This window comes from Quercus lobata, chromosome 6 (assembly GCF_001633185.2).
Source record: "Quercus lobata isolate SW786 chromosome 6, ValleyOak3.0 Primary Assembly, whole genome shotgun sequence".
Taxonomy (NCBI): Eukaryota; Viridiplantae; Streptophyta; class Magnoliopsida; order Fagales; family Fagaceae; genus Quercus; species Quercus lobata.
Window position 1 is genome coordinate 7,139,995 of NC_044909.1, and position 24,766 is coordinate 7,164,760.

At 34.6% G+C, this 24,766-nt stretch overlaps 3 protein-coding genes across 10 annotated transcripts in view; 1 reads left to right on the forward strand and 2 right to left on the reverse strand.

Annotated features, from left to right (window-relative positions):
• Window positions 1-1,547, reverse strand: part of LOC115993996 (chromatin structure-remodeling complex protein SYD) — a 29,646-nt gene extending 28,099 nt beyond the window's left edge. Inside the window, 3 exon segments of the mRNA XM_031117999.1 lie at window positions 286-347; window positions 585-699; window positions 1,392-1,547. Coding sequence (XP_030973859.1) covers window positions 286-347; window positions 585-689 — 167 coding nt within the window. The 5' untranslated portion in view covers window positions 690-699; window positions 1,392-1,547.
• Window positions 1,548-8,956: 7,409 nt separating this feature from the next.
• On the forward strand, window positions 8,957-16,315 carry LOC115995427 (pentatricopeptide repeat-containing protein At5g38730). Of its 8 annotated transcripts, none has more exons than XM_031119992.1 (6): window positions 8,957-11,427; window positions 13,372-13,504; window positions 13,984-14,036; window positions 14,158-14,297; window positions 14,820-14,917; window positions 16,249-16,315. In XM_031119992.1, exon 1 carries the CDS (start codon window positions 9,392-9,394, stop codon window positions 11,174-11,176), a length of 1,785 nt encoding a protein of 594 aa, XP_030975852.1. In that variant the 5' UTR covers window positions 8,957-9,391; the 3' UTR covers window positions 11,177-11,427; window positions 13,372-13,504; window positions 13,984-14,036; window positions 14,158-14,297; window positions 14,820-14,917; window positions 16,249-16,315. The 8 variants fall into 8 exon arrangements, with proteins under 8 accessions (XP_030975852.1, XP_030975854.1, XP_030975853.1 ...); XM_031119994.1 differs by having other exon boundaries at window positions 14,162-14,297; XM_031119993.1 differs by having other exon boundaries at window positions 13,990-14,036.
• Window positions 16,316-21,296: 4,981 nt separating this feature from the next.
• On the reverse strand, window positions 21,297-24,317 carry LOC115995091 (S-adenosylmethionine decarboxylase proenzyme-like). The gene is made up of 4 exons (XM_031119522.1): window positions 24,119-24,317; window positions 23,943-24,007; window positions 22,885-23,038; window positions 21,297-22,787 (listed from the first exon to the last, which is right to left on the reverse strand). Exon 4 carries the CDS (start codon window positions 22,628-22,630, stop codon window positions 21,539-21,541), a length of 1,092 nt encoding a protein of 363 aa, XP_030975382.1. The 5' UTR covers window positions 22,631-22,787; window positions 22,885-23,038; window positions 23,943-24,007; window positions 24,119-24,317; the 3' UTR covers window positions 21,297-21,538.
• Between the last annotated feature and the right edge of the window lie 449 nt (window positions 24,318-24,766).

Sequence of the window (24,766 nt, forward strand, 5' to 3'; positions counted from 1 at the left end):
CGATGTCTTCAACAATTCAATAGGTCTCTCAATGTCCTCAAAAGTTTGGGCATTGCGATCCTTCCATACTAACCACATAAGACACACCGGTACCATATTCCAAACATTTGAAGAATAATTCTCCAACCAATTCCTCCAAGCGAAAAGAAGAGAGGCAACTATATACAGCATCACCCACTGAACCCCAAACATAAGGAGAACCTCACTCCATCACTCTTCCTCACTAGTGCATATCTAATGTAAGAGAAAATACCAGAAAAATGTTAATGAATGGAAACTGCTTACCTTGATATTACTTGATATGGCATTGAATGCTCCTTCCCACTCGATTTCATGTGTTGCAAAATCTGAAAGGCTCAAAGATGATAAATAAAAATACATCTCAAAAAATAGCATTAATTTTTTTCTTATTGGTAAGTAATACACACCCAATGGGTCTTGAACCGACATCTTACCCTCCACCTCATCCTTAAGGAGGGATGAAGTGCCAATTGAACTAGAGCTCATTGGCACGATTATAGAAATACAAAGCAAAAGTAACAAAAGCAATTAAGAACTATTATTTAAGAGAAAACTATACTCACAACGTAAAGTTTTGTAGCCAATTTTGCAGGCTCATCTTTAGAATCTTGAATGAGTTTCTGCAAAAATTTAGCTGCCTCCAACTCAACATTCTGTGAAGTCCCCATCTCATTCGAACTACAATGCAATAGAAATAAACCCATCAGCAATTTAAAGTAAAACTCTAACCTGGCTGGATTATAACATGAAATTCAAAGCAACCTCTTTCGTATACATAGAAAGCCCCATATTATTATAAGTAACACTAAAAAGATAAAACAATATAGACACATATTACGCATAAACAATTGAGAGTCAGTCAACTAAATTGAAGTGAAATAGAAATAGAAAGACATTAATTGAAGTGATGAAAATCAGAAAAGGTTATAAAATACTGAATCCAAACAAAACAAGCAAGAAAGTTAACCTTAACTCCACAATCCACACACCAAATGCACCAATTGAGTTCGCCGTAGCGGCAGATACTTTTCCTTCTTTTTTTTTTTAAGAAATTCCTTTTCTAAACTGAGAATAAGCTATCAATTATAAATATATAGTTTCATTCACTTTCTAATCAATCTTCAAATTCATCAGTAATCTATGATTCCCCACTCTCTGAACCCTAAAATATACATTCACATACATACACACAAGAAGTCTACGATGTATACAACCATTACCAAAACTAAACGACGCATATTCAGGTTAATAAGGCGAAAAATACTAGGGAATTTACTTTCTTGGGGAAAAAGGTTTCCGGGAAAATGTTTTGAGAGGAAACAAACGGAACCTAAGAAGATACGACAGTGAAGAGGATCGCGAATGGTTACCTGATCGGAGAACCGATCCAGAATTCTCCGGAAACGGTGCCGGAAAAAACTAGGACGGGCAGATCAGATGCATAGAGAGAGAGAGAGAATAGTGAACTTTGCTAATGCTTACCCAAATTATAAAGGTAAACCCTCGCTAAGAAATGGGACTGACTCTCTTTTGTTGATTCAGTGTGTGTCAGACTGACCGAACCCAAAACACGGTTCAAGGGCTCGCACGTGCGAATATATTTGCTTGTTAACGCCATTTTAGAAGTGATAGTCTGCTTTTAGTAAGATGATTTTTTTTTTTTTTTTTTAAGAGAGTATAAAAACAATTTTCAAAAAATTGAATTTGAAATTAATTTTTGAATAATAATTTATATATTATATGTTTGGCTCCCATTTTAGAGGAAAAAAAATGATGTTTAATTTTTTTTTCCTTAAATTTTACAATAATTAATGTGTAGACTTTTTTTGTGAATAATAATAAGAGAAAGAACTCATCTCATGTATCTTTTATATAGTTTGAGATTTTTTTTTTTTTTTAGGGTATAAAGTTAAGCTCTTTATTTCTTAATTTAAGAGATAGAAAAGTTTGGACAAATCTATAAGGTTCAATGTTTTCAATTTAGTTATAACTATATTATTAAAAATATTTTTTGTATCTTGAAAACATTCTAGTATGGAACCTACTAATTTTTGGTTTTCAAAACAAAAAATTGTATTTAAATCCTTTTAGCAAACAAACATACGAAAAACTATCACTCTTCAGCTCTTCTTTTAAACTATACGAATTAAATCCTTTTAAACTATCATTATTCCTAGGACTATTATTTGTATATCATTTGTTGACTAGTTCTACTAAAGTACTCATTTGTCTTTCTTTTTCTATCTCTTCTTTTATATCTAACTTCTTACGTATAACTTCTATCTTTACATCATTTTGTCTTTCAATTTTTTCTAACATCTCTTTTACTATGCCTTTTCTTATCATTCTTTTTTCTCTATCTTTATCAATTATGTCTAGGTTCTTATTTTGTATTATTTCTATAGCACTAGGATTCTTTACTTTAGTTTCTATACGTGTTGTTTTTTCCACTACTATGCCATCTTTCTTATTATTATTCTCTTGTTTTTCTATGTCATCTTCTTCTTGCATTATTTCTATATGACTTCTTTCTTTCTCTACTTCTATCATTTCTGACTTCTTTTGCACTATGTGACTATCTTCTTTACTATCTGTCCGAGTTGTTTTTAGTGTCTTTACGTCATTTTTTTTATCAATTGTCTCTATTAGACTATATTTTTTACTATTATTTAATATTTATCATGTTTATAGATATGTCAGTACTTACTAAGTTAATTTTTTGTCTATTATGTCAATTATCTATCACGGTTTTTGTTAAAGGTGATCTATGATGAGGTTCAAATTCTTCTCTTTCTTTCTCTAACTCTGAATTTAAAACTTTCATTCTTTCTAAGAGGTCAAAAAACTATCATTTTTCCTTTCTACTTTAGTGTTCATTATGGATCTTTCCACAGTTTCTAAATATTATAATTTTTTATTAATCTTTTCTAACAATCTATTATTGTGTCTATCAGTCTATCGGTTGATTTTATCTCCTATTAATGTACTCCAATTATTTGTGTTATTATTATAGTTATAATCATCTATATCACTATCAGAATCTGAATTTATATCATCATAATCCATATTACTATTTAACCAATTATTGTCTACATCTCTTATGCTATAACTTTCATCATAATCTATATCATCATAGTCCATGTTCTAATTAGTGTGTGCCTAGCCTAAGTATGAACAAGCAAACAGATGATGAGCTGATAAACATATTTATTATATTTCCAAGCAATTAATAACTACTAGTGAAACTATTACTAACCACTGATATCCTTGCTATCGGGACCACCTCCTCGGGAAACTCCATTATGGGACCATCCAAACAATGCCTATCCGTCAGCTAACAAAACAGGCTGACCAACGCAAAACTATGGTTTACCAACAAGTGTGAGGTTGACCAACGCTATAAAGGAGCAAGTAGTGGCTATGTAGTAATATTAGTTCCCAATAACTTCTTAATTGCAAAGAAATAAAACTCATACATTTACCATCCATGGCTCTGATACCAAAACATACCCAGGAAAAACATACCCAAGAGAGAGCACAGCAGTAATATGGAAGCATAAATAATGATAAAATAGATGATAAATAAGAGAATAGCAAAATAGATATATTCAAAATAAGTTAAAACGGATATAGAATATGAAAACAGAAACTAGTAAAATCTTACTTGAATAAAAACTTCTGTCTTTGAGGTGTTACAAGATTACAAAGTAAAATCTATCTTTGAAACTGAAAGGTTATAAGATTATGTTTGAAGGGAAGGGTTACAGGATTGCAAAAGAGGAAGGATTACAAGAGTCTTTTTAAGGGAGAGAGGGCTATCTTCTTTCTGGGACTAGAACTTCTAAAATTTGAACCTAGAAATTTTGGACCTAAGAATTGAACCTAAAATTTGAACCTTAATTTTGAACCTTATTTTTGTCTTCGGAGTCTGTCTTTTTATAGATGGAATGAACTATGGTAAGTCTTCAAAAGTAACCTGAGTTAGTAAAGTTAACTCAAATTAATTTGTCGGTGGAAACTTGTAGAATATTACTATTGATAAGCAGTAATCTGTCTCGAAATTTATCTGGTCTCTTTTCACGCATGCTAATAAACAATAGTGACCTATGAACATCTATCTGTATCTGTCTAGACTGTTTTGGATTTGTCTAGAAGTTATTCACGTATGCTGGTGAATAATGATCTGTCTTGGTGAATAGTGATTTGTCGTAGTTGTCTGTTCGGAAGAACATTCTGTCTTGCTTGGCATATCTATCTGTCTATTAATCTGTATCTGCGTAGTTATCATGATCTAACGGATTATAGTTATCTTCATACTTCTCATGCTCATGGAGTACTCCATAATTGCCATATAGAACGCAGTATGAAATAGGAAGAAATGTAGGAGCACGATTTTTTGTCATTAGTCTAGGATCTCTAGTAATCTTCTTTTTTCCAATAAGCCTCATTGCTGAAGGTCTTATGCCATATATAGCTATCCTGTTGGTTTAGCCATATAAGTGGAAGTCATGATCTAATTATTTTTGTACTTCATAAATCCTATTATTCATGAAATTAGACCATTCTTGTGCCAGAGCATATGGATCGTCCAGTGATAAATAAGTTTCTCCTGTGTACTAGTAATAGTCAGGACTACAATTGAAATCACTTATAAGGACCAGAATGTAAGTTGGCTGGGCTTCCATATGGTAACTAGTGTCCCAAGCTAGGAGAGTGCTCCAAATAGTAAGCTTCATATAATTAAGTCCTCCAATTTGTGTGGCTACTTCTTGGATGACTTTGGGAAATAAACTAATCTTAGTTCCAGAAGTTATGATTAACTTGCTAATAAACCATGCTTCAAGCATTTAAGATAACCATGAAGGATCACAAATTACTAGATCCTCTATCTCCGTGTTGATAAGTAATCTCGGATAGGGATGCTTTCCATCATCAACTCTTTATGTTTCTCCAAAGCTTTCATACCATGTGGTTTTATGGGATAGCCATATTTCATCTGTCATATCTGTCCTGATAAATACTACAGAGACTAATATTTTAAAAAGATACATCCATCTGTCATAAGAACTTATTATGGCTTCTGTTGGATTTCATGGGGTAAGGTTCAAATGACAAGTCTCGTTTTTTGCTAAATCTTAGGGTGGAGCTTTGAAAAGCTTGTTCCCATAAGATAGCTTTTTAGAGACTGTGATTCTGTCTTTGTGGAGCATGAATCTCCATCCTCCTTGCCAGGGAGTTGACAACTAAGTGCTTCAATAAATGCACTGGTGCTAACAAGATGTAATTACAAAGCCTTAAGGGTCTTTTGGAATAAGGGTTTCTGTCTAAGGGTAAAGGCTGCTTGTAAATTATCAAGAAGTAATTCAATATGAAAAGGAAGGTCTGTAAATTCTCCATCCTAAAAAGTGAGATCAGTGCGGAGCACTTCTTGCAGAATTTCACTTTTTTCACTACATGAATACATTGCCTCTGCTAGCAACGTATCCTGAAGGGATATTGCCTCTATTGAGACGCCTTCATACTTATCCGAAATCTTCGTTGAAGCCTTTTAGATTTCTTTGGGTTGCACCGCTGGTGCCTTACCCTTTCCTTTCATGTCTGCCTTGGAGGGTCTTTTATTCATGTTAGTTTGCAATTGGCTTTTGGTAAAAGGATTAGTTGCTATGTCACTACGTCTTGAAATAATATTTTGAAAATAAATATTTCCTTGCAAAACTTTTTTCAAATTCATTTTTAAAACCTTTTTGCCAATGTCTTTTTGTAAAATTCCTTTAAAATGTTTTATAAGAAAATCATTTTTAAAATTTAAAGCATATGTAATAGAACAAACTTCTTTCTTTTTGTGCTCTCGCTTAGTAGTTGTATAAGAGTGGTCATGATGAAGTCTGTCAATGCCAGAGTGACTGGAATTCAAAAACTTTACAAAATCTACCATAGTTCTATCTGTGAAATAGAACTTCTCCATAAAGTCTTTCATCAACCCTTATAATGGACTGGGGAAAATTTGTCAAGGACTTATGATTAACTCTATATGTTAAGTAATTAAATTTGTCTTTATTCAATAAATTACCACAATTAATGTTTTCTTTAATGATTAGTAAAGGGGTATTTGTCAAGACTTCTTTTAATAAAACATCTATTATATGAGTATTTGAGGATACTATAAATGGTGTAAGTATGTCATTTATTATAATTTTATTTGGTACCTCTGTCACACTGTTAGTCCATTCAAATTGACTAAAAGAAATTATAAGCATAGTTCTATCTACCATTAGCAGGTGTGGTACAACTGGTAGGTGACTGTTGAGACTTCACCACATTCCAGGTTCGAGTTCTTGTGAGGACTATAATTGCAATTTCTAGTAAGTCCTAGAAACCAATAGAGCTTGGGGTGTGTGTGAGTTCGGGGTCTCCGAGCTCCGGTTCAAGCTAGTGATACCCATGAGCTTACCCAAATATACCATAGGGCGTGGGACAATGATTGCCACTTACGGTCCCCATTTTTTTTTCTCAAAAAAAGAAAAGAAAAGAAAAAACATAGTTCTATCTTTTGTATGTTTTCGATTAGAGTCTTTCTTACAAGATGTTTGGACTATATGTCGATGCCTATGCAAAAAAGTAATAGGAGAATAAGAACAAATTTCTGTCTCTATATCCTGTTTAAACTTCTTTATGTCATAATATATAAATGTGTTTACTGTCTAGTGTCTACCTTTCTTTTCTTTAGGAATTGCCTACTGTCTACCTTGATAATAAAAAAAAAAAAAAAAAAAATTTAAAAACTATGTTATGCATTTATTCTTGGTTAAAATACATTTTTTGTCCCTAAATTTTTGGCCAATTTTCATTTTGGTCCATATTTTGATTTTGCTACTATTCCAATCCCTTAAAACATAAAATCATTTATATTTTGGTCCCTCCCGTCAACCCACTAATAGAAAACTTCTACGCAACAGACGGAGTGTCCTATTTGCAAAGTAAATGCTGAGGTGGTTAATAATATAATAATAAAATATTTTAGTTGGCATTTTTTAAATGACACATCAACATTTTAATGTTTTTTTCAAAAGCCACGTCAAAAAATTAAAAAAAACCTTAAATCTAATTTAATTAAAATTATTTCATAAAAAAATCATTATCTTTTTAATTATTTTTCTTTTCCTTTAACCTCATCGGTCATTAGATTTTAAAATAATCTCTACACTTTCTCTATCTCTAACTCTCTCTCTCTCTTCATCTTCCATGGACAGAATCTATCTCGGATCTCAAATTTTCTCTCTCCACTGTAGCTCCATGGCTAGAGTTCACAAGCTCAGTCTTCTTCTCCACCACGCACCACCAATCTGACCCAAACTCTCTCTGAGGTTTGATGAATTTGGGCAATTGGATTTTGTTGATGGTGCTTGGTGATTGTGATGAAATTGGGTTTGATGTTTGGATTGAGTTCATTGTTCTTCATTCTTCCTGTTAGTATTTAATTTAATTTAATTTAATTTTTTCGTTTGTGTTCTTGTGATATGGGTTTGAGTTCTTGGTTGTTGGGTTTGATCTAGGAAGAACATGAAGAACAAGTTGTAATGTTCTTTCGAAAAATAATGAAAAGTAACAAAAGTTTTTTTTCTAATTAAATTAGATTTAAGTTTTTTTTATATAATTTAATTTTTTTTAAATAAATTTTTTGATGTGGATTAAAAAAAATTAAAATGTTGATGTGTCATTTAAAAAATGCCAAATAAAAGTCACCTCAGCATTTATTGTGCAAATAAGACACTCCGTTTGTCATATAAGATTTTTTTGTTAATAAGTTGATGGCAAAGACTAAAATAGAAATGAATTTCTGTTTTTAAGTACTGAAATAATAACAAAATCAAAATAAAATACAAAGACTACTTACGCTTAAAAATTTTGAAATGCTGCCTGCCAGCTTACGGGCTTATTTGGTAGCCCATTTTGAACATACTTTTAAGCATTTTAAATATATTACACACCACCGCACACCCTTGGTGCGATAGTCACTCCACAAATATAAGGGATGTGAGGAATAAGAGCCGGGGTTCAAGTGTTCAGAAGGAAACTTTACACATATATCAAAACCACCCGAACAACATTACGGCGAAAATGGCCAACTGGCCTTAAAATCGTAACTATCTAGTTAGTAGGCGCTGTTTAGAAACATATTTTGTTTATAGCATCTCGAGTCTTAAAAACTCGATTTTGGGCTTTAAAATTGAGTCTTTGAAGCTCGATTTGTATGCTTAGACCAGTTTTGATATGGCACTTTGTCCACATGGGTGTCCACCTGGAAATCGAGTCTCTAAGACTCGATTTCAAACCCAAATTTTTTTAAAAAAAACTCTAAGTCGCTACGCAGATCAGATCAGATCAGAGGGAGAGAAAGAGAAACACACAGCTACTCAGATCAGATCAGAGGGAGAGAAACAGAGAACCTCACCGCTAAACCTCACCAGCGCGGCCTGGGTCGCTGGTCAGTTTCTGGTCATGCCGCGCGCGCCTGGGTCTCCGATCTCGATCTTCTCTCCCTCTCTGTTTCTGGTTTTCTTTTTTTTTTTCTTTTTTTTTTCTCTGGATTTTTCCTCTAATGCTCTGGTGTTTGGTTTGGTCTGAGTGTTATATATAGGGCTTAGAAATCGAGTCTTAAAGACTCGATTTCCATGTAAATGCCATGTGGCAGTTCTGCCACGTCAGAGTTGGTCCAAGCTACAAACCGAACCTCAAAGACTTGATTTTGAAGACCAAAATCGAGTCTTTAAGACTCGAGATGCTATTAACAAAATACGTTCCTAAACAGCGTCTACTAACTAGATAGTTACGATTTTAAGGCCAGTTGGCCATTTTGGCCCAACATTACTCAAGTGGGGCAAAAGGGGAAAACTGTAAATTACGTAACGGCATATTTGGCCAAAGGAGAAGAAAAAGAAGAAGAGGGAAGAAGAAGAAGAAGAAGAGCCAAAGGAGATCGGCGTGAGAGAGTGAGACTGAGAGAAGAAGAGAGATCGAGAGAGAGAGAGAGGAAACTGATTTTGGGTTCAAGGGATGCTCTCAAAACGCAGCGTTTCAGGTTAGGATTTTTACTCTTTTTTTTTTCCCTCCCTTGCCGCGTGCAGCCGTGTCCCGGCAGTGTCCGATTTTTGAAAAAAGGGAAGGACATGCGTGCAGCTGTGTCCCGTACGCATAAGACACGGGCACGGCAGGCAAATTGCCGTGTCAGTTGTGAAACAGAACCAAGAATTCCTCAAAAACAGAACCAACTGATCAAAAATGTGACACCCACAAGGCCACAATTTTTTTTCCCTGCATAGGAATTAATCAATTCCGTTATAAGTCATAGCCTTAAAAGACAATATCAAACATGGCTGCTCTAGTTTCTTTAGCTAGTGAGACCCATTTCGTTCAAAGTGTATGTGCAATTATAGTAAAGGGTCAATGGCACAACCTCTTGAAAGCCAAGATTGGTTCCACTCTTACCTCAACAACCATTCACCAGGTACTCCTGCAACCCTCACTTTATAATAACAATCATGGTCCCCCACTTTCTTGGGCATTTTTCAAGTGGGTCGAATCGGTTCCTAACTATAATCACTCGCTGCAATGTTCATGGACAATGGTTCACATCCTCACTAAGCACAAGCACTTCAAAACTGCACAAGGCTTGCTTGAGAAAATTGCACGCAAGGATTTTCTATCGTCACCCTTAGTTTTGAATGCTTTGGTGAGGAGTTATGATGACCCGGATTTGAATTCTCATGTTTTAAGCTGGCTTGTGATATATTATGGTAATTCAAGGATGACCCAGGATGCAATTCAAGTGTTTGAGCACATGAGGGTGCATAGCTTCAAGCCTCATTTGCATGCTTGTACTGTGCTTTTGAATTGTTTAATAAAGGATAGGTTGACTGATATGGTATGGAAAGTATATAAGAAGATGGTGCGGATAGGGGTTGTTCCGAATTTACACATTTATAATGTTTTAATTCATGCCTGTTGCAAGTCTGGTGATTTGGAGAAGGCAGAAGAGCTGTTGAGTGAGATGGAATTGAAATGTGTTTTTCCTGATCTTGTTACATATAATACATTGATCTCATTATACTGCAAGAGGAGTATGCACTATGAGGCTTTGGGTGTACAAGATAGAATGGAAAGAGGAGGAATAAGTCCTGATATTGTGACTTTTAATTCCCTTATTTATGGATTTTGTAGAGAAGGTAGAATGAGAGAGGCTGTAAAGCTCTTCCAGGAAATTAAAGGTGCTACTCCCAATCATGTGACATACACTACTTTGATTGATGGATATTGCAGAGTAAATGACCTTGAAGAAGCATTAAGATTGCGCAAGGTGATGGAGGCTAAGGGCTTGTACCCTGAAGTTGTTACTTATAATTCAATTCTACGCAAGTTGTGTGAAGAAGGCCGGATAAGGGATGCAAATATGCTCTTGAATGAGATGAGTGAGAGGAAAGTTGTACCTGGCAATGTGACATGTAACACGTTGATTAATGCTTACTGCAAGATAGGAGATATGAGGTCTGCATTAAAAGTGAAGAACAAACTGTTGGAGGCTGGATTGAAGCTGGACCAGTTTACATACAAAGCTCTGATTCATGGATTCTGCAAAGTCCAAGAGATGGACAGTGCTAAAGAGCATTTGTTTAGCATGCTTCATTCAGAATTTTCTCCAAGTTACTGCACTTACTCATGGATTATAGATGCTTTATGCAACCAAGACAATGAAGATGCAGTTCTAAGACTCCCGGATGAGCTAGTGCAGAGAGGCCTTTGTGTTGATGTCTCAGTGTATAGGGCACTGATAAGAAGGCTATGTAAGAGGGAAAGATTGGACTCTGCTGAAAAAATATTCAGTATTATGCAAGGGAAGGGCATATCAGGAGACAGCATTGTATACACTACTCTGGCATATGCTTACTTGAAAGCAGGGAAGGCAACTGTTGCTTCAAAGATGTTAGATGAAATGGCTATAAGGAGGTTGAAGATAACACTTAAACTCTATAAATCGTTCAGTGCTTCTTATCTTGGTGACAGCAACATCTTACGTCTTTTTTGGGATCATGTGGTTGAGAGGGGCTTAATGTCCAAAAATATTATTAAGAAAATGGAGCAGATGAATGTTCCCTTGTAAAGGAAGCTTGGAGATGCATCTGAAGTTTGAAACTAAAATTCTGGTCATGCTAGTATGTCATGGCAACACGAATCCTTCATGATTCTAGCCTGTTGTAACTTTTGTTGATTAGACACCATAATAACTGGTCCCAGCTAGCGTTTTTCAGCCAAATATCTTATTGTGGAGAACCTGATATGCTGGAAGTGTATCATTTTAAGGAGTGCAATGCGCTCACTCCAATCATGTCTATGCATCCTCATCACTTAAAGGTGGAGTCATGGAGCTTATTTCCACATTTGAATAATTATATCCTTTGTGATCATGTAACCATCTTACAGCCATTCTTGTTGCTGGAATTGCATCATTGTTTTGCATCCTGGTAATGTTTATACACTGATTTAAACAGTAGATGGACATTACAAATTGATATTGTATAAGGTGTCCATCACAAAATTTTACAACTTAGAGTCTACGCACTATAAATAATACGTATTTTGAGTGATCTGCCTTTCTCTTCGTTTGTAGAGTTTTTAGATGTGTGCACTTTCTGTTGATCCTTTTCACTTCTAATAGTACACTTCCTGTGTACTTGGGATGTGGCTTGTATTTGTTTTTTTTTTTTTTATAAATAATAAAGTCACTCATTATTAATAAAAAGAAGATAAATAGCTGTAATTAATCTAAACACTATGTAAAATATGACATAAAAATAAAGGAAAAAAATAAAATGGGGTGGGAATGTGACTGTGAGGACTGGGGGCTGGTGAGACAGGGGGAGGAAACTAAGGGTATAGGGGATATTTCAGGAATATCTGGGTCCACCGTGATTTTTCCTAATATGAAATGCTATTGGACTTGGACTTATTACCCATTGATGGAACCTAAAAACAAAACCCAAACAATAGGTGCAGTGGTGCCCTAAACCTGCTCTGTATTTCTTCTCTGTTTATCAATAGACCTCCATAGCCACTGCATATGCAGAGAGAGAAAAGTAGGAATTGCAGAACGACCAGAAGAAAAAAATAAAATATTAAGAAGCTTCAAAAGGGAAATCCTGTCATGCCCGAAAAGGGTTTTTGACCTTTGTGCTATTTTTTCTTATTAATTTACACTTTGAGCTTGATAATTTAACACTTCTTTTTTTGTTTCCATTTGTTGAAATGGCTTTTGGGTATGTGTGATGAGGCCTCTTGATTGCAAAAGATGAGTTTTTTCCCTTGTTTTCTATAGTTTTATTGGCTGCAGTATCAGAATGTTTTTTAATTTGTGTTTTTTCCACCTTGATTTTATCCATTTGCTATTCTAATGTGGTGGTTCCATCAGCTGCTTTGAAAATTTTGAGCAATTGTCCAAAAATGTGAAAATAGGAAGGATTTGATTATGTAAACTTAACAAGATGTTTGTGGTTTGCAATTAACATTTTGGTATGGGATTGTGATTTCAAATATTAACTATGACGTACTATGCCTTTTTCACTATAAGTTTGGTAATGCATCTATTTTGCATATTGGATACTGATGCAAGTGTATGGGCATAATTTGATTTTAGAAAAAAAATTATTGTCTAACTGGCCAATTCTATCAACACTTGCAATTTTGTAGACAGAAGTAACAAATCAACAAGGCATAGAGTGTTACTACAGAATCTATCAGAGTCTTCAGCATGTTTTACTCATTGATTGAAAAGTCGCAAATGTTTTAAAAATGTATTATCTTGTATTTTCCCTTACCTTTGCTACCTCATGAGTAATTGAGTAAAAGAAAGAGCACTTCAAATAGGTTCTTGAAGAAAGCAAATTTTGGTTTCAGGTTTTGGGAAAGTAGATATATCAATGCAATATCTTTGAAATAATCATAACTCAGATAGTCTGGGTAATTTACAGATCTTGTGAGTCATAGACTTAATAGGATCATAAGCAATGTAATTGGACTCATTATTGTAATTCATCCAATGGATCCATTGACAGATGGATACAGTTCATGTGAAAATATTAATTGCAATTCTGGTGCCTTTTTGAAAAAAGTTGTCCTTTGTGTGTAAGGCCAGTGTAAAATTGCCAGGGGTTTGGGGAGTACATCATACTTGTATCTGACCATCTTATTTTAATGTAAATTTCCTAGATTTTGGCCCTGATTTCCTACTTGCAATATACATTTGCACTATATATATTGGTGGTGAAGTACTGAGAGGTAGTTGTTTTTTGTTGTTTCCAGATGGAATTTTGCATACGGAAGTGGAAAGGGACAACAACAAACATGCATGAAAGAAGAAAAGTGAAATGATATTGACATTAGCAAAGCTGTTTGGAGCTATATTGAAGCTGAACGTGGTTTTTACCTGCTAATGGTATGTTGAAGAGATTTACATCTGAAAGAATCTTTTTTTATATTATTATTATTATTTTGGGTCAGACAATCAGAGAAAGGAAAATGAAAGAGCCATCAAGGAAGAAAAATAAAACAAAATCAGGAAAGAAACACTGTGACTGGAAAATGTGAGCAGCCCAGTACAGTGGATGGACTTGAATTTGATGACCAATATGGTGTGTTCATAAATTTTTTAGTTTAGATGATAAATGCTATGCTGTGTTCTTTTCAAAATGAATCATGTTAAGGCAAAATTTTGCTTAATGGATTCTTGCTGCCTAGAACTATCTGATTTTGCAATTTTCCTGTTCTTCTTGGATACCTCAAAAGATTTAGCGGCTGTGGAGATGTTTTTGAATTATCAATGCCATTGCCTGTAGTGTATTACTTGATTATATGATTTTGTAGTCATGTTCTCTCATTAACTTGAGATAATTTTTTCTCCTTTTCTTTTTCAAGTTGTAGTTTGTCATCTCTCTCCAGGGAATGAGGGCTACTCAAAAGGGTGAAATGTATGAATTTCAGAGCACATGATTTTGTGTTTAATTGCTCACAATCTAGTGGCAACATATAGTTCTCAATTCTCAGTAATCACAGTTCATAAATGAGCAAAGTAAAAGTTTTTTCTTGTAGTTAGTTCCAAGAAAGCTAGGATAGAGAGAAAGAAGGATCACAATTCATCCGAGGAGCACAAGAAGCACAGGGAAAGGGACAAAAAGCTGATTCCAATGATTTTTATCCAAATCTCTTCTGGGGATGAGGACTACTGAAAAGTATGAACTAGTGAATCTGGGACATTCTCTTATCTATGTGCATGCAACTTTTCATATCTAGTAGCATGAAATGGATTTTTTTGGGTGGAAAAGTGATTATGAAAAAGATCACAACTATAGAAAGAGAAAGGGTTACTTATCAAAAAGAAAAGAAAAGAGAGAAAGGGTTAATGTACTAGATGTCCAAGGTACTTACAGAAAGGTGACAGAAGAACTTTGACCACCAACAATGAAAATTATTGAACAAAAAAAGACTGTCAGAATGTGCCTAAATCAGATATTAGGGTGGGTTATCTACATTATCTGATTCCACTGTTAGCTACCATGATGGTGACATTTGCAAGCTATAGTTCAATGTTGAAAATTGATTAAAACAATCATCGATTTGAGTTAATATGGATAATCAGTTTTAATTTGAGGATAATTCTAACTGTATTTTGCTACTTTTTAAAATTCTTATTTTTATTTTTATGGTTATGGTTCCTGTCATTGTTTTCTTATTGAAAACTTCTTGAACTGCAGAATGGATTACGGAATACCACCAAAGTAGACCAGGGTTGAAGGTTCTGCCGCAAAAAAATGATGACTTGACCACTGCTCTTGAGGCACAGCTAGAACAGGTATTCTCCTCTGTTTTTTTTTTTTTTTAGGCCTCTTTGTTTTCATCGTACATGAAGTAGTATTTTATCAATAAAGTTATTATTACCTAAAAAAAATACGGTATTCTCCGATGTATCTCCGTCAGTCGTTCTTAATTTGATATTCAACCATAATGTCTTTTAATTATGCTATATCTATCACCATTATAACATATGCTCCAAAAGAACAGTTTTCTTATCCCTATTCCTGTCAAAAAACTAATAAATAAATAACAGTTTTCTACTTGCACTTGTACAAAACATTGTGTGGCTCAAACTGTACAAAGTTATGTTCACATACACGAGTTTATGTGCCTGAGCAAAGCACAATTTTCATAGTTTGATTATAAAGACATTCAAATGGTTGATGTACTGTGCTCTTTTCTTACATTTGTGCACAATTTTCTTTGAAGGGGAATGCTTGTTGGTTAAATATATGCCACATATTGCAGTATCTAACCTTTGTCTGCAAGACTAGCATTTGATTGTGTCAAAGGGAAATGTACACTTGCATCCATCACCATGTATCAGGTTGGTGTTGCTCATGTGCTGTTAACATTAGGGATTCATGCGTTTTCATGGAAAATTTTCTTCTAGTTGTTGGGCTTTGTGGAGCCTAGTTTTGTTTGATCCGGTTCGACGATCTGACCTGACCCGAATAATATTGCGTGGTTTGTAATGAAAGATTTACTGAGGCTTAGTCCATGGAGCGGAGCTTGGGCCGATTTTTTGGCCCGGTTTGTATATAGAAACCGACTTTGGTGATTAGGGTTTTTGAGGTGTTGTTGCCGTGTTTTTGAGTGAGAGATAAACTGTAGCCGCACTTTGTACTTTTCCCTGATAATAGTGAAATTCCTGCAACTCCGCGGACATAGGCAAATTGCCAAACCTCGTAAATATTGTCTTGTGCGTGTGATTGTTTTTTTTTTTGTATGTGTTTTTTTCTCTATTTTTTGTTTCTCACAGGTTGGGATTTCGGTTAAATTCCCTACACTAGTACATATTGAGAAGGTGTCTATTGTAGAATTGATATCTTGCACATTAATAAAATCTCACAGGTCGTTTTCTTTTTTTCACCTATTATTTATTATTTATGAGGCTCACTCTTACTTTTGTCCTAGTGTCCATTTAGCATTAGTCTATTTGGCTTTCTGCTAATTGCTTTTTGTGAAAAGTGGCTAAAATATACTTGTATTTGAAAAAAAAAAAAAAAAAAGATTTTAAAAAGTTTTACATAAATAAAATAAGCTAAAAGTTAAATGAAAAGGCTCGTGGCAAATAGACATTAGCTGATCTTGTTATGGCACGTACAGGAATGGAAAGAAAGAGAAGGCCGATCCGCTAAAGGGGATTGGACGGTTGTTGTACATCACGAGGAAGGAAAAAGGCAGATATTGAAAGTAGATCTACTGTGGACCCTGTAGCCAAAGCTGTTGTGGAGGATTAGTTGCTATGATGAATCTTATTTGGAAAGTTAACTTCTTTTTCTTTTCCTTAAAAACAGTATTTGTATGTGTGTTTAAAAAATGTTATTGAGAATATAATAAAGAACTTAAAGTTTAGATATTTACTACCCCAAGTTTCTGATGTTGAAGGTATATTCTTCTCTTTATCTTGTATGATTATGTTGTTTCGGCAAAATCTTTTCCTTTTTTTTTTTTTTCGATTTTTATAATTAATTTTGCATTTCTATGATGATTTCTAATTGCAATTGTGTATAAAAATGACATAGTTAGAGCTTGTAGGTTTAGTTATAGAGTTTATGAAGGCGCATGAAGCAAATGTCATGTTGTTCAGGTAAAAGAATTCAAAGGATAACGTTTCGTTGTTCTTAACACCCACGCATATCCAAAAACTGCATACTGTGTCCGTTTCACTTGTCTTTAGGCCTCCGAGTGTCCTTGCAATATAGTTTGCCTTTGTGCTGTTCTATAGGGATAATCCAAGTCAATCATTTACATTAAGGTGTTTTTTTAAATCCATTTTCAAGATCATTCTAGCTTTTGCTGAGGCAGTATTTAAAGGTGTTTGAAATTTAGTTTCGGTGAATTCGGTATATATAGACTCTGAACAAACACGCCTCTGAGTGCATCATTATCATGGCATATGGTTCCTAATATGAATGTGAGACGTATATCAAAATATTATCAGCCTGGTGTCCTTGCGTGATGATAATGCGGAACAAGCATGTAGCTGATTCCATGTCTAATTGGTTGTTTAATGTAATAGGAGAGAATACGGTATCACCCACGTACAACGTGCATGCATATATAAATGTGTTTAAGATAGGTTCTTTGTTTTCTTCTGTCCTAAGCAAAAAAATTATAATCTATGGCATATGCAGGTGACACTTTCCAATTAATTTCTCTTTTCCTAATTTTTCTGTATAGTAACGGTCCTTATGGATGATTCTTGGATAAGTTTTATATATATATATATATATATATATATTTATTGGGTTATGCAACTGATACATGACATATATTTTTAAGAGTAAACTACATATTTGGTCCCTATCTTTTATATCATATTTCAATTTGATCTTTAACCTTTTAATTGTGTTAATTTGATTCCTAACCTTTCAGTGCCATGTCAATTTAGTCACTGCTATTATCTTTTAGATGGAAAATTGTTGATGTGGTTGCCACGTCAAAAAATTGCATCCAAGAAATAATAGCAAGACTAAATTAATACAATACTGAAAAGTTAAAGACCAAATTAATATAATTGAAATAATTGAGATTAAATTAAAATACGGTATAAAAGATAGAGACCAAATATGTAGTTTACTCTTATTGAATATGCTATAGTGGCATATAGTTTACTCTTAATAAAAATGAGATTTTGTGCACAAACTTTTCTGCAAATAGAGTTTTTTTTCCTCTCTTTATTGATAACTTATTTTTCAGCAATTATTTCGGTTAGTTTATTTTATTGTTCATAATTTCTTTTTTGTTGGTGATGTATGCAGCTTGGAGTTCTGGTACTACAAAATACTAACTTTGTTGAATGGATACTTAAGAGCATCCACATCAGTGGAGCTAAATATTTAGCTATTTAGCTCCACTAAAACTTACTTTATCTATTTTACCTATACATATGCATACATACGCTGCAGCAGTGGATCTATTTTAGCTTTCAACATAATAAAATAATATAAACATTACAATAAAATATTATAACCACTACAATAAAATAATATATTCCACTATCCAAAAAAACATTCACAGTACCAACCACAACCACCTCTACCATCAGCCACAGTCACAACTACAACCACCACCACCACCACCAGTCCACAGCAGGAAAAAGATTAAATAAATATACCCAAATCTCAAATATTTTTCCTCAGCCACCGCCACAACCACAACCACAACCACAACCACAACCACCACCAACACCAACACCACCACCACCACCACCACCACCACCACCACCAGAAAAAAGAAAAAGAAAAAAAAGAAAACCTAAATCTCCAATCTTTTTCCTCAGCCACAGCCACAGCCACAACCACCACCAACACCACCAACAGTAGCAACACCAGCAATCCATCGCAGAAGAAAAGAAAAAGAAAAAACCCAAATCTTTGTAATAGGCGATCGGCAGCGTGGGTCTGCGATCGGCGGCATGGGTTTGAGATCGGCGGCTTGGGATTGCTGGGTTGGGCCGGCGGCGGGGAATGAGGGAGCTTGAGAGAGTGATGGTGAGAGAGGAGAGTGATGGTGAGTTTTAAGAGCGGCTTGGGACGGCTGGTCGGGTCGGAGTGAGAAAGAAGATGAGAGCTTGAGGACAGCTGGTCGGGCTAGAGTGAGAAAGAGGATGAAATCTTGAGGACGGCTGGTCGGAACAGTGAGATTGTACAGTGACAGAGAGGATGAGAGCTTGAGAGAGTTCTGGGGAGAGGATGAGAATTCAGATGGAGTGAGAGAGAGGCACAAAGTGAGAAAGAGATAAAAGAATAAAAAAAAAATGGAACGGTATTATTTTAATCCCCGGTCAGAATTAAATATTATTATTTTTGTTTAGCTCTCATGAATAGTACACATCTATTTATAGATGTGTACTGTTCATGTGGAGCTAAAAAATATGGATATAGCGTAATTTTGGTATCAGTGGAGCTAAATTATAGCATTATAGCAATATAGCACCACTGCTGTTAGTGCTCTAAAGGATGCCACTATAGCATAATTGGAGGCTCTGAGTGCATCATTATCATGGCATATGGTTCCTAATATGAATATGAGACGTATATCAAAATATTATCAGCCTGGTGTCCTTGCGTGATGATAATGCGGAACAAGCATGTAGCTGATTCCATGTCTAATTGGTTGTTTAATGTAATAGGAGAGAATATGGTATCACCCACGTACAACGTGCATACATATATAAATGTGTTTAAGATAGGTTCTTTGTTTTCTTCTGTCCTAAGCAAAAAAATTATAAACAATGGCATTTGCAGGTGACACTTTCCAATTAATTTCTCTTTTCCTTATTTTTCTGTATAGTAACGGTACTTTTGGATGATTCTTGGATAAGTTTATATATATATATATATATATATATATATATTTATTTATTTATTTATTGGGTTGTGCAACTAATACATGACATATATTTTTAAGAGTAAATTACATATTTGGTCTCTATATTTTACATCATATTTCAATCTGATCCTTAACCTTTCAATTGTGTTAATTTGATCTCTGACCTTTTAGTGTCATGTCAATTTAGTCACTGCCGTTATCTTTTGGATGAAAAATTGCTGACGTGGTTAATGGCTAAAATAAAAAATTAGTTTCTGTTGATGTGGCAATAAGCTAAAATTTTATTTTGGCTATTTGCCACGTCAACAAATTACATCCAAGAAATAATAACAAGACTAAATTAATACGATACTGAAAAATTAAAGATCAAATTGACACCATTGAAAGGTTAGAGATTAAATTAAATTATGGTATAAAAGATAGAAACCAAATACATAGTTTACCCTATTTTTAATTAGGGAATACAACAATTGAGAGCTGCTACTGGGAAATTTCGCCCCTACTGAACAAGGCACAATACAAAGTACAAACAAGGCCCAATACAAAGTACAAACAAAAGCCAGCAGCTGAAGCATCAGAAAATTAACAAATTTGTAGTCCTTTTATTTTGGATAATTAATAGAAAAATGAGCAATTAATACATATATTTTTGGACCGGATTTGCAATGTGAGTTAACCTAGTTGTATGGAAGTAATGGAGTTTTATTTTTTGAGAGAGTTTGAATTTATGACATCTGCTCTGATGAGTGCTCTTTACCATCAGACCAAGACACCAATCGGTTTTTGATGTAGGCGGGGATTGAACTTCAGATATTTTATTCAATCATCAGAGACTTTACCAGTTAAGTTATCTGGAACCCATAAAGTAACGAAGTTCAAGTGATAGTCCAGTAGTAACGTCATCTTTTATGATTTTGTAATTCGAAACTCACTTCTATCCTCACCATCTACCTAAAAAAACACCAAAAAAAAAATGGTTATTTGGCAGCAAGAGGGGTTAATAATTTATCAAGCTAGTATTTATTAAAACCTATAAAAACTTCCTAGCCCTCACTAGAAATTCCATTCTATCACTAAAGTATTGTCTTCCTTTTTCACTAGCTTAATTTTAATCGGTCGTCTTTTTTATTTCCTTTTATGCAATATCGCAATTATGTCAAGTTACAATGATGGAATGTACCTCAAAAAAAAAAAAAAAACATAGCTAGCAAATAATAGGTAATATACATATCCACACCTCCTTTACACAAAATCATGTAGTCATATTGTGGTTCAGGATAATTCATCGGAGTTTATGCTTGAAGAACAAGTGCGATGACCTTGTAAGTTGCAAGGCATACCATTTGATGGTAGTTCTTGCGTTCAAAATTACGGCACTGACCATCCCACATCAATCACATGATTAATTGTACCAAACCACATCGTTTGGCAAATTTGAACAAATAAAGCACCTAACTTTTGGAGCAAGCTCCCAAGCATCTACAATTCTACATATACCAAACTCTCTTCTCAAACAAAAACAAAAACAAAAATAAAAAACCAAACTTGAACAAATCAAGCATTCTTCATATACAGGAAGCGTGAACATCCAAAAAATTTCCAAGTGCCCTCCTAGGCCTCACCATGAGATGAAGCCTGTGGGTGAGATCATGTGTGGTCTCAAGTTAATCACAACTCAGGCCTTTCAGATAATGGGGATAGATTTACTAATTTTTAAAAATTATATTAATAATTAATATGTGAATCAATAAAATAAAAATAAAAATAAAAACATTTTTTATCAGACAACCCTAATGGATTCCAAATAAATCAACTGATACACCAAACAAAAACCCATTCCCATGGATAAAAGCAATAAGATAATCACAGCACAAATAGGTACTATGATATTAAAAACACTTGGTTCAACACTTCCCAGAACAGGGAATCAACATCCATTACACAATTTAAAGACAGCGGAGGACCATGTAGCGACATATAACGATAAACCACATAGAGATTAGAGAATACTAACATAAACCCCACAACTTTTATTCAGCAACAAATAAAACATATTTAACTAGTTCTTTTCAACTTCCTCATCCTTCTCGTCCTCGCTCCAGCAGCATTTGAGGATTGATCTAGGAGATGCACAGCTTTCAGCCCTGACACAGCTGTAATAGGTGAGAGATCCACCACCCAATCCAAGCACATCACAGCTCTTTTCTCCACAATGGTATTCCTTCAAATCCAGAGGGAACTTGGTTCCAAGTTCCATTTCAGCACTATCAGCATGCAGAGCAATGGAGAACGCAGTAGGTTCAAAGCAAGCCAAAACCCTCTCGATCATCTGGGTCAAATTCACATCTTCAAAATCATAGCCAACTGCTTCAAAACTTGCATAACTGAAACCATCTTCTGGTGTAACATGGATTGTAGAAATTGCAGCACCTTCAATAGCATTCATGGAGTACCCGCAAGGGTCAAACTCAAAGTCACATATCTCAGATTGAGGAAGAATCTTCCTGATACCAGAATCCTCAGTCATCAGAGCTGCTGAAGCTGAATTTGTTTTGTAGAAAACTGATGCCCTCTTTCTGTCCAAACCAGTCATGCACATCTCTAGAGTGTAAACAGGGCTTGGCTGTCGCGCCAATTCTGCAGAAGCAGAGTAAACATGCCATTTCTGTGATTTTTCAGGACTACCCATCACATGTGCCTTGCTGCCCAAACCGAGCTTGCCAAAATAGCTATCAAGAACAGCTACTTCTTCTGAGAAGCTCCGATGTGGAGATGGCTGAGCTCCAGGAAAAATAAAGCTTCCACGAGTGTATCTCACAGATTTCACTGTAAGACATAGAGCTTCAGCCAATTTAAGGATGGCTGGAATGGAGAGAAGCAATTTTGTGGTCCCACAAGTTTTGATAATAACTTTGTAAGGATACACAAAAAGGCTAGATTCAGAGAGGACATAAGAATCAACGTAATCATTTGACAGAGAAGCAACAATGGTGCATTCAGCTGGTCCTAGAATCTCATCCAATTGAGATTTTGACAAAGTACGGAGGCCCATGCCCCCAGGATCAGCAAAAATGCCTGGCTCAAAGAAAGATACCTCAAGCCTCTTTTCATAACCTTCAAATCCAATTGCAGAGACTGGCAAGGAGGCCATTTTTTCTCAAGGGAAGCAAATAAAGTTGCACAAACGGAGGAGGATGAGGGAACAAGTGAAGTAGAAAAGAAAGAAAAGACTACAGCAATTTTAGCAGTATGAAAATCCTAAAGTTTATGTCAAAACTCCGGTAATCTCAGGATGGTTTCCGTGCACACTGCACATAAACACCACAAGATAATATGACATTAGCAAACCAATCATTTGTATTAAAAAACTCAAGAATTGTGAACATCAAGTAACATGCAACTTACGTTGGAGTAAGCAGCAGATCTGAACTTCTTGATTCCACCGGCAGGACGGATGTCTTCAATGCTGTAACCGAGGGGAGCTTCATAAAATAAGGACTTACTACTACTAGACTGCTTCTTGCCACCTTTGGACTCCATTAGTTCATTCACTCTTCGCCTGACAAACCACAAAAACAGATAAGAAACCAAATTTGCACAGAGTAGGCTGCACAAGCCAGGACTAATAATTGTGACCAAAATAACACATCCCAATGAATACAAGAAGAAAATGATATGCATCAAAAATTGGAGATGCAATGACAAAAGTAATAGCACTATATAAAGTACATACACGCCTCCCAACAAGTACTATAAATCTGTTAAACAATATATCAAACTAAAAACAAGATTAAAATAAATCCCATCTTCACTTTCAAAGAAAATTAATAACTTATTATTGAATCAACAAAGACAAAACAAATAGAAAGGCCCACTATTTAAGAGATGCAAACAATACTCTTCCCAACACAACTCATCAGCCCATAAAAGAAGATTGAATTATAACACACAATCAGAAAATCAAGACTGTACAAAATATTGTCGATACACCAAAAGGGTGCTTCAAAACACAACAAAAATAAGATCAGTAAAATGGCTTCTTCCCAAATAAACTGGGTCTTTTTTTCTTAAAAAAAGAAACTATTTCCTCCAGAGATAATAGAGGAAAGCAATCAATTTCTTCCAAAAACTCACATCAAGACAAATGAAAAACCAAAACCAAATTATAATTTAATGAATAGAGACCCAGATTTAAAATACCAGGAAATATATTTTTACCCGAAAAATTGAAAGAAATTAAGAACTGATAGAAAAATTACAAAATGCATTGAACACAACCCAATAATTCAAAAGTTGTAATCTTTCACTGATAAAGAAAAATCATATTCTCAAATCTCATCCAAACAACAGAATAAAAAGAAATTCTAAGGATAAAAAAATTTTCAATCACATATATTACCTAAACATATTTATAGGTAAAATTACCAAAAACTAAGATATATAATAAATAAGAGAATAGTTACAACGAATACAAAATGCGTAATCAAATGCTGGATGATCCTAAGGAAACCCCCTTTTTCTGAAAACCCTAGAGAAAAAAAAAATCCCAAATCAAAACCAAACGAAAACGCAAAATCTGAATCAGATTATTAAAGCATAGACAAAACGATAAATGAATTAAGGAAAACCACGAGCTTACCGATTAAGAATAAATACAGAAAAGTATAAACGAAACCCTAATTGCGGCGAATAGGGACGAAACCGAGCCCTAGAAATCGGGGGAGAGAGAGGGAGAGAGAGAGTTATGGTCGCAAAGCGTTGAAAGAGTTTTGTTTGGTGATGTTTGAAGGGGTGAGCGAGAGGGTTTAAATATGCAGACGAGTTCGGTCAGATTGGAATATTTTGCACGCTTGATAAGATATTATAGTATAGATATGGTCAAGGAATATGGATAAGCCTTTCTTGAGGGATAAGTAATTTTTTTTAATTAATAACAAACAATTTTTTTTTTTAACAAATAATTATATGAGATTGTTTGGTTGTAGTTTCTCAAAAGCAAAAAATATTGTTTTTTTTAGGGAAAAACATAAACCAATAGATTAAGAAAAGCATGTTAAGAGCATCTCCAACAGTCCCTCTAAAGCCATTTTTGGACCACAAAACGTTGCTGTTCACGCTCCAGTGGCTTCTCCTAACGCAGAGGTTCTCTAAATTTTTTTTTGAAGTTGCTACAGTAGTTCTCTTATTTTAGAGAACACTGTAGCAACTCTATTCCCTTATTATATATTAAAAAATTAAACAGTGGAATTTAATTTACAATTCTTTCTCTCTCCCAAACGTTTTTCCT

Excerpts from the sequence above, each read along its gene's own strand:
- LOC115995091 (XM_031119522.1), bottom strand. The coding sequence starts at position 22,630 with ATGGCCTCCTTGCCAGTCTCTGCAATTGGATTTGAAGGTTATGAAAAG.
- LOC115995427 (XM_031119987.1), top strand. The coding sequence starts at position 9,392 with ATGGCTGCTCTAGTTTCTTTAGCTAGTGAGACCCATTTCGTTCAAAGT.